Genomic DNA, 17,996 nt, shown 5'->3' with positions numbered 1-17,996 from the left:
AAGTGAAAATAGCTTGACCAATCTGACACCAAGCACACACATCATGGTAGCTAACCCTGGCTGATCTGATGGCAGGATTCAAACCTGTACCTGTCGTTGTGGGTCTGGCCATCATGCCTCCCTGTCATTAGGTTAAATGTCTTTTTGTTCTAGTTACAGTTATGACATAAATCAGTAATCAACTTTTATTTTCACCTGCTATTCAAAGTGTTTGTGGATAAGCTAAATCAATAAATTCATTGATATCAATGACTTTTTATCCATTACAATTTTTAATATTCTTTCTTGATCTACGCCCAACTGAACTAATATAATGATCAAACTTGTTTGTAACAGCATCAATCCCAGGGGAAGTAATGGAGCTTAAGCCTAAACAGCAACAGTTTCAACACATTCAAGGGAAGTAATTGAGCTTAAGCATGGCAACAATTTCATCACATTCAAGGGAAGTAATTGAGCTTAAGCATGGCAACAATTTCATCACATTCAAGGGAAGTAATTGAGCTTAAGCATGGCAAAAGTTTCATCACATTCAAGGGCAGTAATGGACTTTAAGCCCAAATGACAACAGTTTCAACACATTCAAGGGAAGTAACAGACCTTAAGCCTAAGATGCAACAGTTTCAGTACATTCAAGGGAAGTAACAGACGTTAAGCCGAAGATGCAACAGTTTTAACACATTCAAGGGAAGTAATTGAGCTTAAGCCTAAAATGCAACAGTTTTAATACATTTAAGGGAAGTAATCGAGCTTAAATTAAGTTTAAAATTACTAACCTCCCATTTAGACCAAGATGTTAATCCCTACCGTGGAAAGATTTTTAAAAGAAAAGATCAATTTCATCATACATTGAAATGCTTTTTGTCTAACTCCACAAGAAAGGTAACTCCACAAGAAAGGTAACATATGGAAAAATCAGATTAATTAATGAACATGGCCTGTCAAGAACTTAAGCCTCGTGGAACTGTGTTAGAAGTGGAAGAAATCATACACCAACTGTATGTAAACCCTATTGATAACCTAAAGATTCTGCAAGGAATGTTTACCGATAATCAATTCAATACTCTGTCAGACTTCACTTCTACAGATGAGTTATACAATGACATGGCAATTCTATGTTTTGCTATACAGAAATTAACTTTGTGGATTTATAATGAGAACAAAGTTTCCATAGTCTATTCTTCTTTTTTATACCCCTCTTTAAATAAATTTTTTAATGGATCCAAACATACAGCTTCAAGACAATGGTTTATTTCAGAATCCAGATGCTATATTTATGAGTCGTGACAATACAAGTCAATGACCTTACAATTAGCTATACCAGCTACACTGGCAACACTGATGACAAATGGGGATATAAGCCACATGCCGACACAATACAGTGAACAGCTGAACATATGAATCAACCCATATTATTCCCTCTGATGAGTTGCAATAGTAACAAAACCAGTTAGGGACAGGGGGTGGCTAGGACACCCTAGCAGATGGGAGGGTTCACCTCCACATCAAAACAGTCTTTATCTTCCCTAAGTAATGAAGCTTAAGTCTAAAGGCAACAAGCTTAATACATTCAAGGAATTTGGCAAATGCTAAAGACATAATAACAAATATGATTGCTATTCTTACATAAAAAAGAAAACAACTTTAACACATTTTAGATGCTATTTAAAATTTCCCAAGTGAGGGTTTCAATCCAGTACATTGGCTTTATTTAATCCTTTATGACAGTGGCACACACAAACCTAGTCATCTGTAAAATGGATGATCATCTCTCAATAGAGCAAACTTCTAAGATCTATTGAGAAATAACCACTTTATCAAATCATTTAAATACAATATCTGTCATTTTTGAGGAATGAAGCAACTTTTTGGCAGGTAATATGTGCGCAACTATGCAAAATCTCAATCATATTTTGATTGATATGCAAATGAGAATACACATTGCATAAATTGTTATTTCGATCATTGTCAATGGATATGCTGTATCGGGACACATCTTATTTCTCTCTTCTGTCTCAAAAACCAAGCTGATTAATCTTCTGGATCTATCACAGTTTCTCTCAATCAATATCGTATAATCAAGAAAAACATTATTCTGTTTTAAGTTGAAGTTTACATCACAGTTTGTGAGTGTAAGTCATTAAACTTTCGGTGTATTTAAATTGTCAGAATGTCTGTGTTTTACATTTTAATGTTAGCTTTTATGACAAATTAGGACAAATTACATGTGTATAAGAATAGTTTAGATTTTAAATGCTGTATTTAAGAAACTGAATGGCGTTTAAACAGTATTTCCTGTTCTTTTGTTCTATTTTATTAAGGAAAGATGGATCAAATATATGTAATATCAATGATTACCATTAACAACAATAATAAAAATGCCAAATGTTGGTAACAGATATATTTCAAACACATGAAATAGAACTGATGTGGATTACACAAGCAGCAGGAGATTCTTGCAAATGGTTATCTTCCTTACATCTCTGCTCTCTTTTCCATGAAAACCAAAGAAGATGGTAAAATGTGCCTGCAAAATATTTCTTTAGGAACAAGAGATTTTTATATGTACAAGATGACCAATAGTGACTGATGTAGGTCACAGTTGTTCTTTTCTTTGATTTGGTAATGATTTACTTTTAAGGATGTATACCCAAATTAACCTAATCATTACAGATGTATTACAAACAGTGACATACTAAAGGAGATCATGGCAACCAACTTTAGATTCATGGCAAAGTACTTCTCTGGATACATGCACGTAAAGTTTGGTGATGGTACAAGTAACAATGTCTTATAATTGACCTGAGTGGGGTAAAGGTCATGACCAGAGTTGGGTAAAGGTCATGACCAGAGTAAGGTAAAGGTCATGACCTGAGTTGGGTAAAGGTGTACATCATAAATGAGCATGAAAAGTAGTTCATATTGGTCTGCTGGTGTAATACTATTGAAGAAGAAATGCGCAAATCAACTTTCATGGCTGGAAAGGCAATATATAATTATGATATTGACTTGAACATACAAGATATACATTTTATAAGACCAACACTAACATACACTTTCCTACACTTAGTTCAGTTGAGCTATACATATATCACACATGGCTACAAAATAAGACAAGTAATTTTTTATTGTGAAAACCTAACGTCACCTTAACCAACTCTTCTTGTGTTTCAAATTCCCTGGTGCACTCGTCCCAGTGGCAATTGGTTTCAATGAAATCAGCTTCTCCTTCCTGGGGGGCATGACCTGACCTTAGTCCATCCCCACCATGCTTTTCCTCCTCCCCCTCTTCCTCGTCTACATACTGACCACCTGAAATTAAAAAGTGGAAACTACTAAGTCTTTGTTTTTGCTAAAAAATGTTCTAAGTTGAAATGTTTAGAATATGAATTGGAAAATAATCAAAATTTTAATTATAAAACATAGAAACCTTTTCTTTAAATGCATTTATTTTCTTTGCTAACCACTACAAAATGGCAATGTTTTGAGTGTCAGATTATTGATTTTTTGGAGTAAAAGATTATTTAATTTTTGTTGTTATTTTGGGTTTAATGCCATTTTTCAGTGTAGGATAGGGTATACATGGCAGCTAGTATAACTGGTGGAGAAAGAACTTGGGGAAAACCCGAGTAAGAACAACCAACCCACAGCAAGCTACTGGCAAGCTTTCTCACATACCCACATTGACCGAGCCCAATAATCAAATCCACGCCGATAGGCATGTGCTGGATGTCTATGTATGGCCTATTGTATGCACATGTTCTGGTCCTGTGTATGCGATCTTTTGGTATTTACAACATAGCATAAGTAGAAATTGATACATTTTACTTAAATTCACTTTTTGAAAAGAGTTGTAGAAATTTTTTTATCAAAAAAAAAAAAATCAGTAATTTATAAGCATACTTATGAAGATTATGTCTTCATTATTATATGTCTCTTTTATAAACTGTGCAACAAACAGCAGCTTAAGGCACTTGCAAACTGTACAGTGAATATAATCAAAAGCACTTACAAACTGTACAATGTACATCAGTCAAAGTTACTTACAAACTGTACAATGAACATCAGTCAAGCAAGGCAGCTGCTAGTACCATTTTTATAAGTCTTTGGTATGACTTGGCCGAGGTTCAAACCTGCGACCTCCTGCATCCAAGGCAGATGCTCTAACCAGTAGGCCACCAGAGTGGTCAAACTGTCCAATGAACATCACACCCACTTTTAATAACTGGTCTTGGTGTGCATGAATAATTAATTATGGATGCAAAATGCTAATTATTATGCTTAACTCAAACTTTAGTACCTGACATTTAATAATCATGAATAATTAATTATGCTAATTAATTAATTAATCCTAATTATTATGCTTAACTCAAACTTTAGCACCTAACATTTATAAATGTTTAACACAAAAAGAATGACATTTATATACAAGGCTTAACAGTTATTCCATGGTATCTAGTAACAGAAAAAGCTACTTAACAAATTTTCTTCATCAACGGTATACCAAACATGATTTTTTATTCATTAATGGTGTATCAAATATGATTTTTATTCATTAATGATATACCAAACATGATTTGTATTCATTAATGGTGTATCAAATATGATTTTTATTCATCAATAGTGTATCAGGCATAATTTATAATAATCAAAGGTACATCAAACATTTTTATTCATTAATGGGGTACCAAACATGATTTATACTCATGGATGGTATATCAATCATGATTTTATTCATTAATGGTATATCAACCATGATTTTATTCATTAATGGTATATCCAACATGATTTTCTTCATTAATGGTATATCAAACATGATTGTATTCATTAATGGTGTATCCAACATGATTTTCTTCATTAATGGTATATCAAACATGATTCTATTCATTAATGGTATATCAAACATGATTTTATTTACTATTGGCATACCAAACATTATAAGATGTGAAACACAGCAAAGAGTATAGTTCTTATGATCACGCACCTTGTTCAAAAACTTTTAATACCACTTTCTGTCATCTATTTAAATTGCATCTTTAACACTGTGATGGTTTCCAACATATGGTACCATGTCATTGGCATCAAATTTATGAAGTGACTCACAGGTGTCAAGTTTTTAATCAACACCATACAAAAGTAATATAACCCAGGTAATAAAGTTATTTTCAAGTTCTGTCAAAAGTTCCACCAAATCATATAAAACCTGACAAATGCAGGACAGTGCTCTAGGGTATCACTGTAACTGATGTGACCGGGGCAGGCACCTACAGTGAAATGGTAATGACATTGATAACATTATTATTGCCAAGGGCAATAACACACGCACATCAAGGTAGCTGCTTCTTGAGAGTCAAACAACTAAGGATACACAGTCAAGTGGAAAGTTTATGACAGTGGTAGATACCTATCTTGTTTGTGTCATACATTTGTGCTGCTTATATGATAGGGACAAGTTATTTACATAGAAAGAAAGAGAACAACTGAGAAATGGACACAAACAGAAAGACATGAACCAAGTCAAACACTAAACTAATCTGCAAGTTAAATGTGTCAGTTTGTCTGCCTCTCTAGATGAACTTTTGCATCTTAAACCACTATATTCTTGGTCCTTCTATTTTAATGAATGGCCATAGAAATGACAAAAGTTGGCAATAATTAATATTTATTACTGTCATTAATAAGATTATGATCAGTGAGGTCATGTTAAGAAATACAAAAAGAAAATGTGATAAACAGTAGAAAATTTATGCACTACAGGAAGGCAGACATGAAACAAGGTTAATTAAGAGAAAACATGACAAGAAACTCAGGCAAACAAAAACACATAAAAGACAGCAACAAGCACACATAACAGACAACAAACAAACACATAAACAAAAAACAGACCAACACACATAAAATACAGAGAAAGACAAATAACAGACAGAAGACAAACACACATAATATACAGCAAACATGCATAACAGGCAGCAGACAAATACACATAAAAGTCTGCAGACAAACACACATAATCTACAGAAAACACATATAACAGCAAAGGCATATAACATAACAAACACACAAAAGATAAAGCAGAAAAACAAATATAACAGACAGCAGACAAACACACACAACAGACAGCAGACAAACACATAACAGACAGCAAACACACACAACATACAACAAACACATTACAGCAGACAAACACACACACAACAGACAGCAGACAAATACACACAACATACACCAGACAAACACACACAACAAACACCAGACAAACATACACAATAGACAGCAAACAAACACACCCAACATACACCAGACAAACACACACAACAAACACCAGACAAACATACACAATAGACAGCAAACAAACACACCCAACATACAGCAGACAAATGCACACAATATACAGCAGGCAAACACAGATAATGGACAGCAGACAAACACACACAACAGACAGCAGACAAACACACACAACAGACAGCAGACAAACACACACAACAGACAGCAGACAAACATACACAACATAGAGCAAACACACAACATAGAGCAAACACACACAATATAGAGCAAACACACAGCCAAATTTTACACATTTGTATGCATCAGTCAAAACGATTGAGCTGTCTGTAATCATAAAATATTAATGATTCTAATCCTTTCCTAAATCCAATTAGAACTAAAAATTTAAATTATGTAAAGAAAAAAAAACATGATAAAAGATAGAACACACCTATTACATGTACATCTGTATGGATTTTCTTTTCATCTAAGGTTACATGAGTTTAAAAACAAATATGTTGAGAAACAAAAAAAATTCTTGACATTTTTGTTTGATATTTCAAAAATGCAAATGTTTGAAAAATCATGCTCCTCTAAATTCTGTATGTTAATGCCAGATTTTTTAGGCATGATATTGATTTTATCCTAATTATGTACAGTCTATAATTAGCAGTTTTAGATCCACTTCAGTACAGTCTATAACTGGTAACTTTGGGCCTATTTCTGTACAATCTATAACTGTTAACTCTGGGCCTACTTCAGTAAATCTATAACTGGTAACTTTGGGCCTACTTCAGTACAATCTATAACTGGTAACTTGGGCCTATTTCTCTACAATCTATAACTGGTAACTTTGGGCCTACTTCAGTACAATCTATAACTGGTAACTTTGGGCCTATTTCTCTACAATATATAACTGGTAACTTTGGGCCTATTTCTGTACAATCTATAACTGGTAACTTTGGGCCTATTTCTCTACAATCTATAACTGGTAACTTTGGGCCTATTTCTGTACAATCTATAACTGGTAAATTTGGGCCTACTTCAGTACAATCTATAACTGGTAACTTTGGGCCTATTTCTCTACAATCTATAACTGGTAACTCTGGGCCTATTTCTGTACAATCTATAACTGGTAACTTTGGGCCTATTTCTCTATAATCTATAACTGGTAGCTTTGGGCCTACTTCAGTACAGTCTATAACTGGTAACTTTGGGCCTACTTCAGTACAATCTATAACTGGTAACTTTGGGCCTACTTCAGTACAGTCTATAACTGGTAACTTTGGCCCTATTTCTCTACAATCTATAACTGGTAACTTTGGGCCTATTTCTCTACAATCTATAACTGGTAACTTTGGGCCTATTTCTCTACAATCTATAACTGGTAACTTTGGGCCTGTTTCTGTACAATCTATAACTGGTAACTTTGGGCCTACTTCAGTACAATATATAACTGATAACTTTGGGCCTACTTCAGTACAATATATAACTGATAACTTTGGGCCTACTTCAGTACAGTCTATAATTGGTAACTTTGGCCCTATTTCTGTACAATCTATAACTGGTAACTTTGGGCCTATTTCTGTACAATCTATAACTGGCAACTTTGGGCCTACTTCAGTACAATCTATAACTGGTAACTTTGGGCCTATTTCTCTACAATCTATAACTGGTAACTTTGGGCCTACTTCAGTACAATATATAACTGGTAACTTTGGGCCTACTTCAGTACAGTCTATAACTGGTAACTTTGGGCCTATTTCTCTACAATCTATAACTGGTAACTTTGGGCCTATTTCTCTACAATCTATAACTGGTAACTTTGGGCCTATTTCTCTACAATCTATAACTGGTAACTTTGGGCCTGTTTCTGTACAATCTATAACTGGTAACTTTGGGCCTACTTCAGTACAATATATAACTGATAACTTTGGGCCTACTTCAGTACAGTCTATAACTGGTAACTTTGGCCCTATTTCTGTACAATCTATAACTGGTAACTTTGGGCCTGTTTCTGTACAATCTATAACTGGTAACTTTGGGCCTACTTCAGTACAATATATAACTGGTAACTTTGGGCCTACTTCAGTACAGTCTATAACTGGTAACTTTGGGCCTTTTTCTGTACAATCTATAACTGGTAACTTTGGGCCTTTTTCTGTACAATCTATAACTGGTAACTCTGGGCCTACTTCAGTACAATATATAACTGGTAACTTTGGGCCTACTTCAGTACAATCTATAACTGGTAACTTGGGGCCTATTTCTGTACAATCTATAATTAGCAACACTGGGTCTGTTTCTGTACAATCTATAATTGGTAACTTTGGGTCTACTTCTGTATTTTTGGTAAATCTGGGTTTACTTGTGTACAGTCTGTAATTGGCAACTCTGAATCTACTTCTGTGCAATCTATAATTGGTAAACTGACAACTTTGGGCCATCATTAATATCCACCCAGATCCATGAGTTTTTAAACAGGGTTCAATTTTTCAAAGGAAATTGTTAATTTTGCTTCAAATTATATTTTATCTGAAAAATATGATAGGGGAGGTGTTGATTGACCCCTCCCAACCCTCTAAATTCACTATTATTGTGATTTAAAAAAAAAACAATTTTTACCCTGACTTATGCTTTCTCTCTCGCTTTTGACTTTACTTCTTTTGGTCTCATGTTCAGCAACAGGGTCAACTGTACTACTAACAACACTGCTTCCTGCTGCTTCTTTGGTAGTAGTGGTTATCTGTGACTGAAGAAAATAGAAATCAATCTGCATTTACTGTAAGCAAGAGTTATTGCTGATTAATATCCTTAATTCTTGTAATTCTGAACTCTGACCTCTGTATTGTAAAGATTCGGTTCTGTTAAGATGTAAAGTGTCTATTCTTATACCCATGTGCACTGCTTTGACATTGTCTACAACATAAATATGAGAAAAATCTGACATCTAATAAGCCGACCTTGAGATAGTGACTTGGACTTTGACCTTGAACCCAGGTCCAAATTCTACCTTGAAACTAAGTATATGACCCTTTGGAACTAAAACATATCTGAATAAAAGTTTCACAAAAAATTCTCTAGCATTTTACCATCATGAACATTAAAAAGTACATGTAATTACATTACTCTGTATAATATACGTGCTAATGAAAATTATAATTATTACTAAAATATCTTGTCAGGATTGTGTATTGACATTGTGTATTGATGCACCTGGCATGTTAAATGCTGGTCTGGAGTGAGCCATGTAAACCAGGTTGCATTATATCCTTGCTTGTCAAATAAAGAGCACTTACATGATATTGCTGTGATTGCTTCCTTTACAATTAAAGAATCTGGTGGCAGTTCTGGTATATACTTTTTCTTTTTTTGTGTAGAATTGTGCCAGTCTCTGAGCGAATACAGGCTGCCATTTGTGCAAAGTACCATGATATTCACAACAACTGGCCCTAAATTACATACTAACTTTCATAATTTTAAACTCTGGTCAAGATCTCAAACTATAATAAATATCATGCTGAATGGACATCATGTATTAAATCGATCAACTGGTCAGTGCCATCAATTCTTAATCATTGCTTGAAATTAAACTGATTGCAAAACTAAGACTGTGATCCAGACTATGAGGGAGGAGATGAAGGAAAACTTTTTTTTAAAAAACAAAGAAAATAAATCAATTTACCTGAGTGTCTATTTTTGACATAGGTGGGATCTGAGGTTGCATAATGTGTGAGGTAGATGGTATCATTTGTCCCACAGTAGGCATCCTTCCCATCATGGGGGGCATGATGGGATGGAAGAATGGTGAGGAAGGCAGACTCCCCACATTTGCCCCTGGACGGAGGTAGGGATTCTGAGGGAGTTGCTGGTGGGCAGGGCTGGCAGTCCCTAAGGAAGCTGAAATTAAAATTGATAGCTGTTCTTAGTATTATTTTTTTTAAAAATAACTATTAATTTATCTGTAATTAAATACCTTCTCAAAAAAGGATCAAGTTGACAATTTCTTAAAATGTACTGAAAATTAACTTCAGAAAAATAAAAATGATAACTACATGCCTTTACAATATGACAGCCCAATTTATTTGAGCAAGTAAATTAACTTGAATTTTGGTTAGAAACATGGCTTGGAGCAGGCAATGGCAAACAAATGGAAGCTGCTGCATGAATACACATCATTTTAAGAGAGTTATTGTGGGAAATTTTTTGCAATGCATTATGGCTATGATTGTATTAGGATTCAGTTTTAAATAACTTTTCACTTATATAAGACAGTTAAAATAAATGTGCTATCAGTTTTACTCTGTGCTGCAAAAATGATGAAATAATAACCAAATTTTTGTACGGGAATTTCCACCGTTGCCATTTTCTGCTACATATCATACTTCTAATGAAAATTTTAACTTATATACTTGCTCAAAATATCATATTATGTCACCAATTCTGTAGTTATTATTTTTAATTTGGTGATATATTTTTTTTCAGCAAACAGGAAGGATGCACCAACTCAATTCTTTTTTATATGGACTTACAGAATAAAATAAGGATTGTTTAAAGCACAGTTGAACATGATAATGACACTTGGATGTTTGTTACATGAAGCACAGTCTAACCATATGACCACACTAGGATGTTTGTTACAAACTTTACCACAAAACTCTGTAGCAAAATCTTCGATTTTGTTGAAACTGATGAAGTTATAAACAGATAAAGGCATAAAGGTGAGATAACTCCTGCCTACTAAAACAATGTCGACTGAGCAACTGGATTTATTTTACTATTTGCTGCAGTCAACCTGTGCAGGTATACAATTCCAAGGGTGCATATAATTTATTCTGAGAAAGTTTAGATATCAATTCAGTTTGCTTTACACCACACCCAAAAATTAGAGACAACTCAGAAAGTACCGATTTGACAAAACCCACACTTTATAGTTCAGACACAATCTCAAATGATCAAAGATAAATGACATTCACAAGGATGGAGTAAATAACATTTGAATTAAAAGATACCTTGAAAGTATTTATCTGAAAAAAACACAATTCTATATGCAACACATGCTCTAATCGTGATACACATGCATTGAAAGTTTCACACAAACACGTTAACTGTATCAGGAGATTTGCACAGCACAAAAAAGCAAGATGGTTATAAGTATAAAAGACTTTGGGAAACAGTTCCGGCCCTAGGGCAAGGAGAATGAGGCAACCACCTTGGTCCCTGTGCTAACTCACATTGCAATTTCTTTGCTTGGGGCCCCACGCTCATCGCTTGCTGCCTTGGGCCCCACAAGTTACTTTGGGCCCCACACATCCTAGGGCCAGGCCTGTCGAGAAACTGCTCCACAAATTACATAGTCCATTTTTATGTGACACATAACTCCAAAGGTCCTTCAATTACAAAGTTCATTTTTTCCCCAAACAAATCACAAATCAAAAAGTCCTTAAATTACAAAGTTCATTTTATGTCTTACTATGACATAAAACTTAAGATGCCACATTTTTTATGTCTTACTGTGACATATGACTTAAGATGCCACATGTTTTATGTCTTACTGTGACATAAGACTTAAGATGCCACATGTTTTATGTCTTACTGTGACATATGACTTAAGATGCCACATGTTTTATGTCTTACTGTGACATAAGACTTAAGATGCCACGTGTTTTATGTCTTACTGTGACATATGACTTAAGATGCCACATGTTTTATGTTTTACTGTGACATATGACTTAAGATGCCACATGTTTTATGTCTTACTATGACATAAAACTTAAGATGCCACATGTTTCATGTCTTACTGTGACATATGACTTAAGATGCCACATGTTTTATGTCTTACTGTGATATAAGACTTAAGATGCCACATGTTTTATGTCTTACTGTGGCATGAGACTTAAGACGCCACGTGTTTTATGTCTTACTGTGACATGAGTGTTAAGATGCCACATGTTGTATGTCTTACTGTGGCATGAGACTTAAGATGCCACATGTGATATGTCTTACTGTGGCATGAGACTTAAGATGCCACATGTTTTATGTCTTACTGTGGCATGAGACTTAAGATACCACATGTTTTATGTCTTACTGTGACATGAGTGTTAAGATGCCACATGTTTTATGTCTTACTGTGACATGAGTGTTAAGATGCCACATGTTGTATGTCTTACTGTGACATGAGTGTTAAGATGCCACATGTTGTATGTCTTACTGTGGCATGAGACTTAAGATACCACATGTTTTATGTCTTACTGTGACATGAGTGTAAAGATGCCACATGTTGTATGTCTTACTGTGGCATGAGACTTAAGATACCACATGTTTTATGTCTTACTGTGGCATGAGACTTAAGATGCCACATGTATGTCTTACTATGACATAGGACTTAAGATGCCACATGTGGTATGTCTTACTATGACATAGGACTTAAGATGCCACATGTTTTATGCCTTACTATGACATAGGACTCAAGATGCCACATGTGGTATGTCTTACTATGACATAGGACTTAAGATGCCACATGTTTTATGCCTTACTATGACATAGGACTTAAGATGCCACATGTGTTATGTCTTACTATGACATGAGACTTAGGATGCCACATGTTTTATGTCTTACTATGACATAGGACTTAAGATGCCACATGTTTTATGTCTTACTATGACATAGGACTTAAGATGCCACATGTTTTATGTCTTACTATGATATAGGACTTAAGATGCCACATGTTTTATGCCTTACTATGACATAGGACTTAAGATGCCACATGTGTTATGTCTTACTATGACATGAGACTTAAGATGCCACATGTTTTATGTCTTACTATGACATAGGACTTAAGATGCCACATGTTTTATGTCTTACTATGACATAGGACTTAAGATGCCACGTTTTATGTCTTACTATGATATAGGACTTAAGATGCCACATGTTTTATGTCTTACTATGACATAGGACTTAAGATGCCACATGTTTTATGTCTTACTATGATATAGGACTTAAGATGCCACATGTTTTATGTCTTACTATGATATAGGACTTAAGATGCCACACGTTTTATGCCTTACTATGACATAGGACTTAAGATGCCACATGTGTTATGTCTTACTATGACATGAGACTTAAGATGCCACATGTTTTATGTCTTACTATGACATAGGACTTAAGATGCCACGTGTTTTATGTCTTACTATGACATAGGACTTAAGATGCCACATGTTTTATGTCTTACTATGACATAGGACTTAAGATGCCACATGTGTTATGTCTTACTATGACATAGGACTTAAGATGCCACATGTTTTATGTCTTACTATGATATAGGACTTAAGATGCCACATGTGTTATGTCTTACTATGACATGAGACTTAAGATGCCACATGTTTTATGTCTTACTGCAGCATAAGACTTAAAGGTAGCATATATTACAGAGTAATTTTAATTCTTGACAATTATGATAAATAAATCTAAAATTTGTGTTCATTTTACATTTTAAAAATTAAATTCTTGATTGATATAATATGACACTTACTCCAAGCACAATAAGGCATAAAATATGATATTAAAATAATTTCACATTTTTATTATCTACTGAACAGTCGAGTAGGATTCTCCAATCAAATGTCCAACTACTGCAAAAATTTTCCACGTCTTGACCCCTCCCTCTCTTGTTATATCAAGATCCTTTCACTGGGTAAAGCTTTAATGAACATTCTGATGTCAATTACAGTACACAAAATAAATCAAGTTTACAGTAAGGGGAAAACATGCCACTAAATTTTATTAAAAATGACAAATGAAGCTGAAAAACTGATAAAATATTTGATTTCCCACCCCATCCCCCTTATTGACCCTCAACTCGTGCATACTTTGCATTATTTCACAATTAAATAAATATCTGTTTTTCCAGCAGTAAGCTCTATAAGCTTGTGAAATTTTAATAAAATTAAAAGTGAAGTTGATATAACATTTTAAGACCTTTCAACCACAACCTCCTCTAGACCCCCATCTCTCACACCTTGTACCACCATGTGTTAATGACTTGGCACCTTGCCATTAACTAAATGAGGTGGGCTACTGAATAGAATTCCAATTTTATACCTGAAATTTAAACACCGTATAACACTGAATTTATTCAACCCTCTGAATGTATTTTTTTCATGCATTCTGCTACTTTGGAAACTTTGTCCAAAAGGAAATGATTCATATTATTTTCCATAAAGTTTGTCCTAAAAGCACATAATAAGTAAAACTCAAAATTAATAATTGTCCACTAAACACAAAGGTAATTTAACATTGCAAGCATAAACCACTGTACGGTAGAGTATCAAAGAGTGGCAGCCAGATAAAACATACAATTTCTGATACCAAGTTGACATATTGAATCTGTAAATGATTACCAAAATATGAACAAATATAACAGCAATTTCAGGCAATTTAATTTCTTTAGCTTTAAATAGGAAAATCGGCCCCACTTAATGAATATTTTGATTGACCTAGGTCAACATTTAAGATTTTTAATACTGTTCTCTCTCTCTCTCTCCCTCCCTCTCTCTCTCTCTCTCTCTCTCTTGGTATACAATATATCATCTTTATTCTACCTTTCTCCTTTTATCTTTATTTAGCCTTCCAAACTTTATTCAAGAGGGAAAAAGTATGGTTTTTGAAATACTTCCAATTCAAATTTTACTAGGGCAATATAGTCATGAGTGACTGCCACAAATGACACACACAAACACACACATTACTCTGTACAAATAAACACACACATCAATCTGTACAAATAAAGGAATCACACACACATTAATATGTACAGATAAAAGACACAAATACACACATTAATCTGTACAAATAAAGGACACACACATTAATCTGTACAAATAAAGACACACACAAACACACACATTAATCTGTACAAATAAAGGACACACACAAACACACATATTAATCTGTACAAATAAAGAATCAGGCATGAAAGTTTACCTTATTTCAATCGTTAAATTCAAATGAGATGACAACTGTATCAGTGATCATGTTTTACAAATCATATATGCAATAAGCAATATATGATAATGCAGGAGAGTATTTTTCATTTGGGAGTAATGGTGATTCTGGTTACAATGACAGACTTGCAATTCAAAGGTCACAGGTTTGGTTCCTACCGCTGGCATATCTGTAGGAAATGAACTTTACTCTGACTGCCTTAAAACTCAGTAGCTTTCAATGTGTATTTTAGTACCATAAAACACCAAACTAAACCAGTTATCGCTTGATTGTTTTAAAAACATCAACAGTAATTAAATAAATGCATTAAACTTTATTCATTGTAATATTTGTCTTATGTGATGTTACAAAGTTGTGTGTGTGTGCATGTGTGATTTGGATTTTTAACATAGCTTTGTGGCAGTTTATAGTGATGTCTAGCACTGGGGCATCATGCCACAGACATGAAGCATCATGTCCCATCCACATTATCCTGACACCAGACCAACCAGTCCTAACACTAACCTCTTAATGCTGAGCGCTAGTGAGGTGTGTGTGTGATTTAGATTTTTAATGTAGCTTTAACAATTTTCCAGTCATATCGTTATGATGTCTGCAGTGTGGCAGTTTAAAGTGATGTCTAGCACCGAGGCATCATGCCACAGACATGTAGCATGATGTCCCACCCAGTCACATTATCCTGACACCATGCCAACTAGTCCTAACACTAACACGTTAATGCTGAGCACCTAGCGAGGCAGCTGTAAGTACCATTTTTAAAAGTCTTGCCTAGTGAGGTAGTCTTTGGTATGACTGAGCCAGGGTTTGAACCTGGGATCTCCTGCATCTGAGGTGGATGCTCTAACCACATGGCCACCAGAGCGGTCTGCTACAATGTTGTGTTAAAATGTGTAACATTACATGCTAATATTTAACTATGACTAATGAAATGTAAAATTTATCAAATCTGTTTCTGAGACCGCATATTAATGAGTTGATATTGCAAGAATCTACTAATCTGGTTAACTGGTGGGACAAATATCAAGATGGAACAATAGAAATTCTAACATGAACATGTCTCATCTCACAGTACTGAGCATGGACAAAATGAGACATTTTTTTTGCACAGTATACACTTTTTTGAAGTTGCATGTTGTGAACATTAATGCACAATATAATGTAACATTAGATCACCACAGGAGTGCAATGCCAATGGTTAAGTGACATGCTTATGTACTCAGTATTAGATCATCACAGGAGTGCAATGCCATTGGTTAAGTGAGATGCTTATGTACTCAGTATTAGATCATCACAGGAGTGCAATGCCATTGGTTAAGTGAGATGCTTATGTACTCAGTATTAGATCATCACAGGAGTGCAATGCCATTGGTTGAATGAGATGCTTATGTACTAAGTATTAGATCATCACAGGAGTGCAATGCCATTGGCTGAGTGAGATGCTTATGTACTCAGTATTAGATCATCTCAGGAGTGCAATGCCATTGGCTGAGTGACATGCTTATGTACTCAGTATTAGATCATCACAGGAGTGCAATGCCATTGGTTAAGTGAGATGCTTATGTACTCAGTATTAGATCATCACAGGAGTGCAATGCCATTGGTTAAGTGAGATGCTTATGTACTCAGTATTAGATCATCACAGGAGTGCAATGCCATTGGTTAGGTGAGATGCTTATGTACTCAGTACTAGATCATCACAGGAGTGCAATGCCATTGGTTGAGTGACATGATTATGTACACAGTACTAGATCATCACAGGAGTGCAATGCCATTGGTTGAGTGACATGCTTATGTACACAGTACTAGATCATCACAGGAGTGCAATGCCATTGGTTGAGTGACATGATTATGTACACAGTACTAGATCATCACAGGAGTGCAATGCCATTGGTTGAGTGACATGCTTATGTACACAGTACTAGATCATCACAGGAGTGCAATGCCATTGGTTGAGTGACATGATTATGTACACAGTACTAGATCATTACAGGAGTGCAATGCCATTGGTTGAGTGACATGCTTATGTACACAGTACTAGATCATCACAAGAGTGCAATGCCAATGGTTGAGTCAGCAGGTGCTTGTATACTCAGTACTAGATCAGCAGAGCACAATGTTGCAAAGAGTCCAAAATGTGTGTATTTTTTTCATTTCAGAATTTAAAAATGATAACTTGAAAAGAGGTATCTTATTTTAAACAATTATCAATAATAATATTTTCAAGATGACTGCTAAGTCAGCAAGATTGGAAGTCACATTGGTGAAATTTTCATTTTGGACCAACAAGACCTTGGGATAGATGTGTAAAGTTTCATGGCAATCTTCAAAGTAGTTTAGGAGGAGAAGCGATAACAGTTTTGTCAAACAAACAGACTTTTTAAAATTCTAATGGCACACTTAAAGCAATAATGTCTATAATATGCCAAGAAAATGGAAATAAAGTGTCTTTCCCAAAGACACACCAAGGCAGCAAATCTGGGATGGTCTGGGTAGGTACTGAGGCAGTTATCAAGTCAAAAAATATAACAGGATAAAGTTTCATTAAAATATATGGATAGAGGTCACTTACTGTGACCTTCATCTTGAAGACAGGGTAAATGACACATTATACAGGGCATATAACTAACTGTCTAAAGTTTCAGTTCAGCATTTTTAATGGTTAAAAAGTTATAATCTAGACAAGGATACAAGTTATAGAATTACATTTTCCTCTGCCTTTACACTGAAAG

The 17,996-nt window shown here is 34.8% G+C and overlaps 1 protein-coding gene across 1 annotated transcript in view; it reads right to left on the bottom strand.

The window, feature by feature from the left end:
* Positions 1 to 17,996, bottom strand: part of LOC149791850 (transcription activator GLI3-like) — a 213,162-nt gene that overhangs the window by 32,888 nt on the left and 162,278 nt on the right. The window contains exons 9-11 of the mRNA XM_089970358.1: positions 9,950 to 10,164; positions 8,890 to 9,016; positions 3,149 to 3,312 (exon numbers count right to left, since the gene is read on the bottom strand). Of these exons, the coding sequence (XP_089826484.1) occupies positions 3,149 to 3,312; positions 8,890 to 9,016; positions 9,950 to 10,164 (506 nt within the window). The remainder of the gene's footprint in view (positions 1 to 3,148; positions 3,313 to 8,889; positions 9,017 to 9,949; positions 10,165 to 17,996) is intronic.

Source organism: Sinohyriopsis cumingii, chromosome 9 (genome assembly GCF_028554795.1).
Source record: "Sinohyriopsis cumingii isolate HCF-2022 chromosome 9, ASM2855479v2, whole genome shotgun sequence".
Taxonomy (NCBI): Eukaryota; Metazoa; Mollusca; class Bivalvia; order Unionida; family Unionidae; genus Sinohyriopsis; species Sinohyriopsis cumingii.
Note: the sequence above shows the minus strand (reverse complement) of the source record. Positions and strands in the feature narration are given on the sequence as shown.